This window comes from Spinacia oleracea, chromosome 6 (genome assembly GCF_020520425.1).
Source record: "Spinacia oleracea cultivar Varoflay chromosome 6, BTI_SOV_V1, whole genome shotgun sequence".
NCBI classification, from domain to species: domain Eukaryota; kingdom Viridiplantae; phylum Streptophyta; class Magnoliopsida; order Caryophyllales; family Amaranthaceae; genus Spinacia; species Spinacia oleracea.
Window position 1 is genome coordinate 134,192,495 of NC_079492.1, and position 12,759 is coordinate 134,205,253.

Genomic DNA, 12,759 nt, shown 5'->3' on the forward strand with positions numbered 1-12,759 from the left:
TCTTATTTTTTTATCGTAATGAACTACTCCGTATTACTGAACAAATTACATTTTCAATTTTGTGGCATATTTGGTTGTTAAGTAAGTAGAAGTTGTGCTTTGTAACCATAATCGATACTTATCGACGAACTTAACAGCCATTTCCTTAGTCCCTCCATTTTAGAAGAAATATCGTAATAATTTGTGTAAGAAAGGTAGAAACTGCAGTTATTAGAGCCTTTTTTGTTGCAAAGAAGACAGGGAATTCTACAAGCTAAGAAGGAAGGATACAAATGTGATCCATGTTTGACAAATTTGACACTCGTTTGGACATAAGCGGACTATAAGTAGCTATACAGATTAACGCAATTTGGATTATACACCCGGGTGCACAGTGCTCATTGTGCACCCTGTTGAACATTTATTGAAAATCTAAAGAACATTGAGAACGATTTCAATGTACATGAACTAGTGAAATATTTAAATTATATGTTCTATGAATTTGAACTATATGTTCATTGGCTATATGTTCTTTGGGTATGAACAATAGGTTCTTTGTATTTGAACTATATGTTCTTTGTAAAACAGGATGCACAGTGAGCATTGTGCACCCGGGTGTATAGACCATATTTGGAAATGTAGTTAGAATCGATTTTGCCAAATTCAAAACAATATACTCCCTTCGTCCCGGAATACTTGACATGTTTTCCTTATGGGTCCGTCCCTTAATACTTGACCTGTTTCTAAAAATGGAAATATTCTAACAATATTATATTATTTCCCACTCCACCCTTATTAACCCACCTACCCCCTACTTCATACAAAACATAATTAAAAATTCAACCCATACTCTCCCCCAACCCTACCCTTTACACATTTCCCACTAACTACATTAAAATAATACCTCACTATCAACTACTATCTATTAAATTAAATAAGTCAATTCAAGTCCCTTAAACTCTGTGCCGATCAAACCGGGTCGAGTATTCCGGAACAGAGGGAGTAAAAAGAGCAATTGATTAAAAGAAAAAACAACAAAGACACAAAGGTATATCCTTACCAAGCTAGCTAATTACTAAGAACAGTATATATATACTAAATGAATTTCTCTGAAGAAAGCAAAAGTAAAAAGAAGCTTTCTTTCTTACTCCGGTCTCATGCTTGCACATTAAGTTAATTAATCTCATCTTTTGCTTTATTACACACACCTCTCCTCCATCTATAAAACTCACTTCCTCCAACACCATCTTTCTTCTTCTTCTTCTTCTTCTTCTTCTTCTTCTTCTTCTCCTTCCCCCTCCTAATTAGCTTCTTAATCTCAGTCTTAACATCATAATATATTTCCTCTTAAATCTCACAATCACAAACGTAATTACCCATAATTATTACTTGCTTTATCATCATCTATCCCTTTCTCTTTTTTTTTTCCCTCTTCTTACTTTGTTCTCCCGTTTCTGTAAGATTCATATTACTTGCTTTTATTCCCCTACAAGTATATTATAAATTTGTTGTACATTTTTGTTCTATTATTTCATACACTATTGGTCCAATTTTATTATATTCTTCCTCTCTTAGTCTCTTACCATGCAATAAAATTATACCTCCACCCTACAAAAAAAATAATGGCGACAGTGAGGAAACTAATAGTAGAAGTTGTAGACGCAAGAAATCTCTTGCCTAAAGATGGTCATGGCACCTCTAGCCCTTACGTTGTCGTGGACTTTTACGGTCAGCGAAAACGGACTAAAACCATCGTCAAGGACCTCAACCCGACTTGGAATGAGGCCCTTGAGTTCAACATGGGTGGGCCGTCCACCGTGTTTGGCGACATCCTTGAGATTGATGTTTATCATGACAAGAATTATGGCCCTACCCGTAGGCATAACCATTTGGGTAGGGTTAGATTCAGCTCGAGCTCCACTCAGTTCGTTAGGAAAGGGGAGGAGGCATTGATGTATTTTCCACTTGAGAAGAAGTATCTTCTTAGTTGGATACAAGGGGAGATTGGTTTGAAGGTTTATTACTCCGATGAAGCACCTACACCACCACCACCTCCACCGGAGCCGGAGATTCCACCTCCAGAGGAATCTCCTCCTGTAGAGGAGCAGAAAGAAGAGCAGCCTCCTACGGATTCTCCTGTTGATACGTCAGCTACTCCTGCACCGCCGCCACCTGAGCAAGTAGATGAAGGACCACCGTTACCACCTGAACAGGAGGAGATAAAAGTTGATGATCATAATGAGCAGGAAGAATTGCCACCACCTCCACCGGAATTTCCACCACCGTCACCAATGAGGGACCCACCTCCAGAGATTGAAATGATGGCGTCGTCGGTTTCCGGTACTATACCAGAAGTAAGAATTGCTGATGACATTGGGATCAAACCTCCGCCGTCGATGCCACCAACGCCGTCAATATCAAGATCGGTATCTACGGCGTCATTTGAGAGCATTCCGATTGAACGGTCGACGTTCGATCTTGTTGAGAAGATGCATTACCTCTTTGTCCGTGTTGTAAAGGCAAGATCCCTTCCTACTAATGGTTGTCCAGTAGTGAAGATTGTGGTTTCAAACCACCGTGTGGTTTCAAAACCCGCCAGGAAAACCACCTTCTTTGAGTGGGATCAGACGTATGCCTTCAGCCGCGACTCGCCGGAATCCTCTGCTATTTTGGAGGTCTCGGTGTGGGATCCGCTAAACCCGGGAGCACTGGATCCCACCGAGGGGTTGTCAATGAGGGAGTTCTTAGGGGGAATATGTTTTGACACGACGGAGATACCTTTAAGGGATCCTCCAGATAGTCCCTTGGCCCCACAATGGTACCGGCTCGAAGGAGGCGGGGCCCACAACGGTGACTTGATGCTCGCCACTTGGGTCGGGACTCAAGCTGATGAATCATTTCCAGAAGCTTGGAAAACTGATACTGCTGGGAATGTAAACTCAAGAGCTAAAGTGTACTTATCTCCGAAGTTATGGTACTTGAGAGCAACTATAATGGAAGCACAAGACATTTTGTTTGCGTCAAAGGAGTCAATGCTTCAAGTCAAGGCCCAACTTGGATTTCAAGTCTTCAAAACAAAGCCGGCTGTAATTAGCCGAAACGGCTCACCGGCTTGGAATGAGGATTTGATGTTTGTGGCAGCCGAGCCATTTGGTGACCAATTGGTCTTTACATTAGAGCACCGCGGACCAAAGGGGTCAATCGTCGTAGGAGTCGCTAGGGTGGCTTTAACATCGATTGAGAGACGTGTGGATGATCGGAATGTGGTGGGTAAATGGTTCACCTTTGATGATCCTAGTAGCGGGTATAAAGCTAGAGTTCAATTGAGGTTGTGCTTTGATGGTGGATACCATGTAATGGAGGAGGCTGCTCATATGTGTAGCGATTACCGCCCCACGGCAAGGCAATTATGGAAGCCTGCTGTAGGAATGGTAGAGCTAGGGATCATTGGGTGTAGGGAGCTTCTCCCTGTGAAGGCAGTGAACGGGAAAGGATCAACTGATGCTTACGCTATAGCTAAGTACGGTCCTAAATGGGTTCGTACTCGTACCGTGTCCGATAATTTGGATCCAAAGTGGAATGAGCAGTACACATGGAAAGTGTATGACCCTTGTACGGTACTAACCATCGGAGTTTTCGACAGTTCGGGAGTGTACGAAAGCCAAGAGCCACTAGACGGTACACGTCCGGATTTAAGAATCGGAAAGGTACGTGTACGTATCTCCACCCTACACACCGGAAAAGTGTACAGAAATTCATACCCTTTACTTTCACTAACACCTAAGGGGTTAAAGAAGATGGGTGACATAGAATTAGCAGTAAGATTTGTAAGAAGCAGTCCTAGTCTAGATGTGTTACAAGTCTACTCACAACCTTTGTTACCACTAATGCACCATATCAAGCCACTTCCCCCGGGGCAACAAGAGATGTTAAGGATCGCGGCTGTTAAGATCTTAGCCGTTCATTTATCACGGTCCGAACCACCCCTCCGGCAAGAAGTTGTTCGGTATATGTTGGATGCAGATTCTCACACTTTTAGTATGAGAAAAGTTCGTGCAAATTGGTACAGAATTATAAACTTGGTTGCTGGGGTAATAGATGTTGTTAAATGGATTGAAGATACTAGAACGTGGAAAAACCCAACATCAACCATACTTGTACATGCGTTACTAGTAATGCTAGTTTGGTTTCCTGACCTCATAATCCCTACATTGGCATTCTATGTGTTTGTTATTGGTGCATGGAACTATAGGTTCCGGTCACGTGACCCACTCCCTCATTTTGATCCTAAGATTTCATTAGCTGAAAACATAGACCGTGACGAGCTTGATGAAGAATTTGACATAATGCCGAGCAATAGATCGTCGGAGGTTGTTCGTGCACGATACGATAAGCTTCGTACACTAGGCGCACGGGTTCAAACGGTGTTGGGTGATTTAGCTACACAAGGAGAACGGGTACAAGCATTGGTGACATGGCGTGACCCGAGAGCCACGGGTATATTTGTCGGGTTATGCTTTGTGGTGGCAATTATATTGTACTTGGTTCCATCAAAGATGGTGGCAATGGCTTCAGGATTTTATTATGTACGTCATCCGATGTTTAGAGATCGTGCTCCTTCGCCTGCCATCAATTTCATTAGGAGGTTGCCTTCAAAAACTGATCGAATATTGTAGATTTATTATTCAATACTTAGAACTAGTTATTTGTATCTACTTCCTTTAATTGTGTTCAATGAACTGTGTATTTTTCTTATAAAAAAAAAATGCAACATGCTTAATGCATAACAAAAAGCTCATCTATTACCTTCATGTATGCTTGCTTTATGCTCAATCAAGAGGGATATCAACTCGGGCAAATTCGGCTAACTAGAAAACTCTGAACGGATAGTGTCCATCAATGGATCTCGTTTATATTACGATTATTATTGTTAGCAAGTTTTTACACCACAAAAATAAAATATAAAATATATAAGGAGTAAAGTAGTACTACACATATTTCTCAACCAATAAAAAAATCAAACCCATTTACCCTTTTAATAAAGTATCAAAACTTTTCCTATTTTTCCTGATATGTTTTTTTTGTGTTACCACTAGGTTCACCTGTATGACTAATCCGGATTTGAGACGAATTCTGATTAGATAGGTTTCAGTCTCATCCCAATTGTTGTTGATTTTTCCTATTTTTCTGGTATGTGATTCATTTAGCGCAATGGTTGTACAAGCTATAAGAAAAGGAAAAAACAAAAACAATTTCTGGAGTAGCATGTCGATTTACGCAGGGCCTTCATCTCATAACAGAATATTGGGCCTCGGAAAAGAGATGACATGGGCCAAACCATGTGAACAAGAAGAGGAGGTTTGCAATGTGGGAACAAGAATAGTGCTGAACGAGAAGTGTAATTTTTTTTGACGGGTAATTGAAATTTAGCTTACAATATGATTTTTTAAAATGAAATCTGGACATCACCGCGTTTTTAATTTTTGTTTCATGATTATGAAAGTTAGTACTCCGTCTTAAAGTTGAATCATACCATTTAAACTTAAACTAATCAAAACAACACAAAATTTCAACATTGAAAACCAATCCAGTAACACACGTGCTCTCGTAGCTCAGTTGGTTAGAGCACCCGTTTAGTAAGCGGGAGGTCTTGAGTTCGACTCTCAACGAGAGCATTGTATTTGTTTGCATTAAATTTTTAATGTTATTATTAACATTCAAACAGAGCAAAAGGAATGTCGGGCCTGGGAAAAGAGATGACATGGGCCAAGCCATGTGAACAACCATAGGAGGTTTGCAATGTGGCAATCATAGTGCTGGACCAACATGTGGAGACGTGTAATTCAAATTTAGCTTACAATATGATTTTTTAAAAAGGAAATCTGGATATCATCGGGTTTTTAATTTTTGTTTCATGATTTTGAAAGTTAGTGAAGTATTAAAGTTGAATCATACGATTCATACCATTTAAACTTAAACTAAACATACTGCATACCTATTCCACATGACTCCATAATGGTAATTATTTTGCAAAATGCAAATGATGGTGTTAATAGTTTGTTCTACATTTTGGCTGTCATATTTTATATTATGCCTATCCAGAAGTTAAGGTCATGTTCGACAAAATTAGCAGTTAGCGATTGAGTAGCAGGTAACGGTTAACTGTCAAAATAGGTAACTAAATGAATATTTGGTAAAAATAGCGAAATATTGTAAAATAAAATAAAAGCTAGAATATTGTTTAAAACTTTACTATAAATTTGTCAAACGCTATCCGCCACTTTAAAAGCTACTAATTCTAACGTTTGATAAAAGTTACATAACCGCTACCTCTACCGCTAACCGAGTAACAGCTACCTAAGTCGCTACCTTGCCAAACACTCACACATTTTATAAGTAACGTCTTGAATATGTCAAAACGCTACCCACTACCTTAAAAAATGCCGCCAAACACGCCCTAAATTAACGTAGAATATGTTGCATCCACTGGCCAACTTATTCCAACCCATCATGGAATAAATTGTTCTACCGATTGTATATTTTCTTTTGTTGTCCTTAGATAATTAGGATAAGTTTTGAGAGATTGAGAGTAGATCATCCTATAATAATGTATATGTACTTCTCCTTTCTAATTTAATAAAAAAACAAAAGAGTCTTGTTTAAGCTTGGTTGGAAGATAGTGTTAAACTTACTCCACTAACTCTGCACACCGTTCCATTTCTTTGAATTACGTAGTGTATATGACATCATCTTCTATGATCGGAGCACCATTTTTCTCAGTTTATTCCTAAACTTCAAATGAAAACTTAAAAATTAAACAAAGTGAATACTCATTTAAATAATTGGACTACATTCGGATATGATTCAAAGGATAATAACCAAACAACTCATAAAATGAGGATTTTATATGACAAATTTGTCAAAAATGACATTTTACTTCGTATATAATTTTTTTTGTAAAATCATACCTTAATGTAATTTATTTATTTTTGCGAAAAACAACCTAAGGGAAATTTCCGGTGTTGACCGAGCTTTTCCGGCCATTGACTTGCACGTGAACAAAACGTATGACTTTTTATAAAAGGTCTTTTTATATAAGATTGTTCTTGTGTGGGGCTGATAATATGTTAAAGAGTAGTCTACTAAAGTTCCCTCTTAAACACAATTCTCCCGTTTAGATAATAAATAAAAGCGTAATAAATAATCAACAATATAAATCACATGTAGATTAATTGCAGCAATCCAATCCAAATCACTGAATCCATATTGGAATTGTCAACTTCTAAGAAAGATCAGATCAGAAGGGGCCATAAAAAAAACAAGACTTTTGTATAAATAAATACCCATCATGCTACTGCCGCTAATATATCCCATACCATTACCAATTTACCATCCCAACTAAATACGGAGTAGTCATACAGACTACTCATTCAATCTCCCCTTTCTCTCTCCTCTACTTCAATTCCTCTATATGCACTGAACCACAAAGTTCCCTCATTTGTACGAAGTAAGTTCTTACTCCATTTTTTTTTTGCTTAACCATTACTCGTTACTAGGCCTGGTTATTGGGCGGGTTTATTGAATTGCTTAACCCAATAGATTTTGGTTCTTTTGTTCCATGCTAATAACTGCTGCATTAAATGCAAATGATCTAGTCATGTCACTTAGAAGTTGTTGGGTTTATCATGTTCATTACCTTTGATCATTGTGCAGCGTAGATGTCAACTAACTTGATTAGTTAAAATTTTAAACATGATAATCAGCACTTCCAGTTAAATCCTGTTATAAATTTTCTCATATAGAACTTGATTTTGTTTACAAGTATTGTTTTGTTTTCTTATACGTGGGTATATTTATTAAACCAATTCTATTCGTTATGGAACTATGGTCCCATTTCTTTAATGTAGATATTTTTCTGGATTTGTTGTTTGGTTCCTGCATCCAACTTTACTTGACAATGTGGGGTGTGATCATTAAATCACCCAATGAGCTAATTAAGATCTTAAAAAGTATCATAAAGAAATCCAAGTTGAGATCATTAAATGTCTGAGCATCATTTTATATACTTGAGATCTTAGCTCAAATGTTTGTTACAATGTTCATTGAAGGGAACTAATTAAAGAAGGAAGCCTCCCTTGACAAAAAATGGTGAAGTATCCAATCTATTGGGTGGCAATATTATTGTCAATATGTTACTCCACATCAATAGCAAATGCAGAATACCTGAAGTACAAGGATCCTAAACAGCCAATTAATGCTCGAATTCGTGATCTTATGAGTCGTATGACACTCGAGGAAAAGATTGGCCAAATGACTCAAATTGAAAGGAGTGTTGCCTCCGGCGATGTCATGAACAAGTACTTCATTGGTAAACTTATTGCTAATCACTTTTGTGTTTTTAATTATTTGTTAATTTCTCAGTATCTGATTAAACTTGGTGTGTTGGAATACTGAAGGGAGTGTACTTAGTGGAGGAGGGAGTGTTCCTGCTGCAAAGGCCTCCCCTGAGGCTTGGATCAGCATGGTGAATGAGTTCCAACAAGGATCCCTCTCTACTCGCCTCGGCATTCCTATGATTTACGGGATTGATGCTGTTCATGGTCACAACAATGTCTACAAGGCTACTATTTTCCCTCACAATGTGGGCTTGGGAGCTACTAGGTAACTTTTACTAATTACTGCTACTTAATTACTAATACTTACTTCCTCCGTCCCATAATTAAGTTAACATCTAGTACTTTATAAACCAGAGACCCTGAGCTTGTGAAGAGAATTGGTGCTGCAACTGCTTTGGAAGTTAGAGCTACCGGCATTCCTTATGTTTTTGCACCTTGTATCGCGGTATGTATATTGATCAGTAAGATTCGGAAATGAAAAATGAAACAGAGATAATTTCAGTGATAGGTAGATTTGGATTAGCAATAATTTCAGACATTGAATTATAACAAATACTATATTAATCAGGTCTGCAGAGATCCAAGATGGGGCAGATGTTACGAGAGTTACAGTGAAGATCCAAAAATAGTGCAAGAAATGACTCAAATTATACCAGGTCTACAGGGTGATATCCCCCACAACTCAAGAAAGGGTGTACCCTTTGTTGGTGGACAGTAAGTCTTTCAATTGTTCATTTTGTTATTTTTTTTCATCTTCCTTATCTATTACCGAATACTATTCTGAACGGTTTAGAGATAATACTCTTCCTCGGTTGAATTGACTCGGAAAAACTGATTTCGGCACACCACTTAGGTAGAGAATAAAAAACCAATATACAACGGAGTCTACTTGTAGTCTCCTATGACGGCAGTTTCTTTTTGTTTTTTAATTGGGTAGAAAACAAGATTGGATCCGCTCCCTAGTCTGCTTTCTGATATTTTAAAAAACGTGAATTGAAAATTAGATGCAAGAAACATTAAAATATGGTTAAATGGTCAAAGTGAAAGCAACTTAAGGATCTTATTTTTCATATATTGACAGCCATGACAGGAGAGTGATATGGACCACCACTGACTTAATTGTAGATTGTAATATCTCCAGAACAGTCAATAGTACGTGGTCTTTAAATTGAGTTCAACTTGCAAATATTTTATTACATTACTGACAGATAGTTTAGTCAATGTGCACACACTAGTTATTATAATTATTTCATTTGTTGTTAGTGTCAACTAGCTTAGTTGGTAAAGTATTGAGGGTATGGTACCCAAAATCTGGGATCGAATCCCGTTTACACCATTTGTCATATTGAGGTAGGGATAATGAATGGGGCTAATTAAGTACCGATCAGGGTAGTTTTTGAACCATATGTCAGTAACACATATGTAATCCTTGGTTAAAACAAATAAGATAAATAAAAATTAATCACATGGAAAGAACTCAATAAACGATGACACAATTACTCGATATTAAAATAATACAGAGTAATTACTAAGAATATCCATGATGATTTTGGTCATGCTACTTTTTTTTGATGATATGTTTATATTCAGGAACAAGGTTGCTGCATGTGCTAAGCACTATGTTGGGGATGGTGGCACAACCACAGGGATAAACGAGAATAACACAGTTATTGACTTTCATGGGTTACTTACCACTCACATGCCTGGCTATTACAACGCCATTATCAATGGTGTATCTACAGTCATGGTTTCTTACTCCAGCTGGAATGGTGTTAAGATGCATGCTAACTATAATCTCATTACTGGTTTCCTTAAGAACACACTCAAATTCAGGGTAAGAACTTTCTCTAACTAATCAATGTAACAGAAATTTCTTCCATATTACTGCTGAAATGTTTACAAGTTTGTCAATGGCAGGGATTTGTTATCTCCGACTGGCAGGGACTCGACAGGATTACTTCACCACCTCACGCTAACTATTCAATGTCCGTACTAGAGGGAATTCATGCCGGGATTGATATGGTTATTAACTCCAGCTTTTCAACTCAACCCTGTTTTTTTCTCTACAAACTTAGGCACTATAGAGCTTAACTTCTGTTATCATCTTCGCTTACCATGCTCTAATTCAACCTTTGATATGTTAATTAACATTGCAGGTCATGGTTCCTTACAACTACACAGAGTTCATCAGTAATCTAACCTCACATGTAAAAGACAATCACATCCCAATGAGCAGAATTGATGATGCAGTTCAAAGAATTCTGAGAGTCAAGTTTCAGATGGGTCTGTTTGAGCACCCATTGGCCGATAATAGTCAAGTCCACCAGCTGGGAAGTCAGGTTTGTACTCCTAATAAGTTTTCAATTCATTTCTTATTGTCCTTTGAACAATATATGAAACATCAAAAGTTGTACAAAAGACACCATAGTCACTTACCGAATAAAACAGGAACACCGAGAAATAGCAAGGGAAGCAGTGCGGAAATCACTGGTGCTATTGAAGAACGGCAAAGCAGCTGAGAAGCCAATGCTACCACTTCCTAAGAAAGCACCGAAAATACTTGTTGCTGGAAGCCATGCTGACAATCTAGGTAACCAATGTGGTGGATGGACTATTGAGTGGCAAGGACTTGATGGCAACAACCTCACTCAAGGTATTATATTTTTAACTTCACTTCCTCTGTCTTTCCGCCTCGTGCCTGCAAAACTACAACCATGTGCTATAATTCAGAATTAGTTTAATAATAGCTAAACCATGTGACTGTATTAACTTTGAAACAAGTTTCTGAAACTTCGATTTATTATTACTACTTAATACTTATTCAGTGAGATTCAAGTACCCTGTTTTGCGGAGTAGATTGATGAAAGACTTTGACTTGACCTTACTAAAATAATCCCCTGCTATTTATTAGATTTTTTTTCTTCAAATCATTTATGGAAATCCTAATCCTAAACTGCTTAATAAACTACGCACGGTGTGTGCATTGATCATTGATCATAGATTGTAGTACGTACCTCAGAGCCTCAGACAGACACTTGTATGTTAACAGTGTGGTGATTCTTTTATGCTGTCACATTTTTGCTAGTAATTTGTTGTCCTGCATAGATGACTAATAACAAAATTAATGAAATAATCAGGGACAACGATCCTCAAAGCCATAAAGAAGACAGTTGATCCAAAGACGGAAGTAGTGTACCAAGAGAACCCTGACAGCAACTTTGTCAAGTCCAACAAATTCTCCTACGCCATCGTCGTGGTGGGGGAACGCCCCTACGCTGAGACATTCGGTGACAGCTTGAATTTAACGATAGCTGAGCCAGGTTACAGCACCATCAAGAATGTATGTGGGGCAGTGAAGTGCGTTGTTGTTGTCATCTCAGGCAGGCCTGTTGTAATCGAGCCATATGTTTCTAAGATGAATGCCCTCGTAGCTGCATGGTTACCAGGAAGTGAGGGTCAGGGTGTTGCTGATGTTCTATTTGGTGATTATGGTTTCACAGGGAAGAGTCCTAGAACTTGGTTCAAGACTGTTGATCAGCTACCTATGAATGTGGGTGATCCACATTATGACCCACTTTTCCCATTTGGGTTTGGACTTACCACTAAGCCTAGCAAGGATTACTAGAATTCAGCTCACTGTTACCTTTGGCCTTGATTTGTAGACTTAGTGATCCTTCTCATTGTTCCCGAGCTGTAACTGAATTTTCATGTTCCAAGTGGAGCACGGCATTTTCTTGAAATAATAGGTTGATCTATTTGAAATTTGTCATTCTAAATCATCTTCAACCCCCCCCCCTCCCCTGGCTGCTCCAGGATAAAAAAAATCCACACAAGCACGTAAAACAGCAATAACTCGACTGGTTGTATTTCAGAAAATACTTCAGAAGTAGCTTTTTGGCTTCAAACAAGAGTACTGCAACGCCTAGAACACGAAAACATATGCTTGAAACATATTAAGAGTTAAATGGAACATAAAAAAAAGTATTCCCAAGTCATAACATAGCATACCTACCTATGGATTCCGTGAGGCACATAATGACATAATATATAAAGTAGAAAAAGAGCAATAAATGGTTTGAACTGTACCAAGTGATTCATCAGGAAAAAATTAATAAGCATTTGAGATATGCATATAAGTTCTATATATTCATCTAGTTCAATTTCTACATTTCCATGGTCATAACTCCCGTGCTAAGTCATATATATGGCACACTCATTAGTACAAAAAATGGGCAAGGGTGGAAACCAATAGTATGATTAGAAGATGAAATACAGGATTGCTTACAGCCATTAGCAGCATCGATACAAAAGGCATGCAGATTCATGATTCTCTCCAGCTCAGAATCCAGGGAACTAATTAATGCTAACTTATTGAAGAAGACAT

General features: G+C 38.1%; 2 protein-coding genes and 1 non-coding gene across 3 annotated transcripts; all 3 read left to right on the forward strand.

Annotated features, from left to right (window-relative positions):
* The first annotated feature begins 1,159 nt into the window (after positions 1-1,159).
* Positions 1,160-4,772, forward strand: LOC110785322 (multiple C2 domain and transmembrane region protein 16). The gene has a single exon (XM_021989758.2). It carries the CDS (start codon positions 1,602-1,604, stop codon positions 4,653-4,655), a length of 3,054 nt encoding a protein of 1,017 aa, XP_021845450.1. The 5' UTR covers positions 1,160-1,601; the 3' UTR covers positions 4,656-4,772.
* Positions 4,773-5,580: 808 nt separating this feature from the next.
* On the forward strand, positions 5,581-5,654 carry TRNAT-AGU (transfer RNA threonine (anticodon AGU)). The gene has a single exon. It is a non-coding gene; the product is annotated as a tRNA-Thr (tRNA).
* Positions 5,655-7,325: 1,671 nt separating this feature from the next.
* LOC110785321 (uncharacterized) lies at positions 7,326-12,137 on the forward strand. Its single transcript, XM_021989757.2, has 10 exons — positions 7,326-7,486; positions 8,088-8,347; positions 8,436-8,640; positions 8,730-8,820; positions 8,944-9,089; positions 9,966-10,209; positions 10,293-10,397; positions 10,532-10,714; positions 10,824-11,028; positions 11,513-12,137. Exons 2-10 carry the CDS (start codon positions 8,125-8,127, stop codon positions 11,998-12,000), a joined length of 1,890 nt encoding a protein of 629 aa, XP_021845449.2. The 5' UTR covers positions 7,326-7,486; positions 8,088-8,124; the 3' UTR covers positions 12,001-12,137.
* Positions 12,138-12,759: the final 622 nt, after the last annotated feature.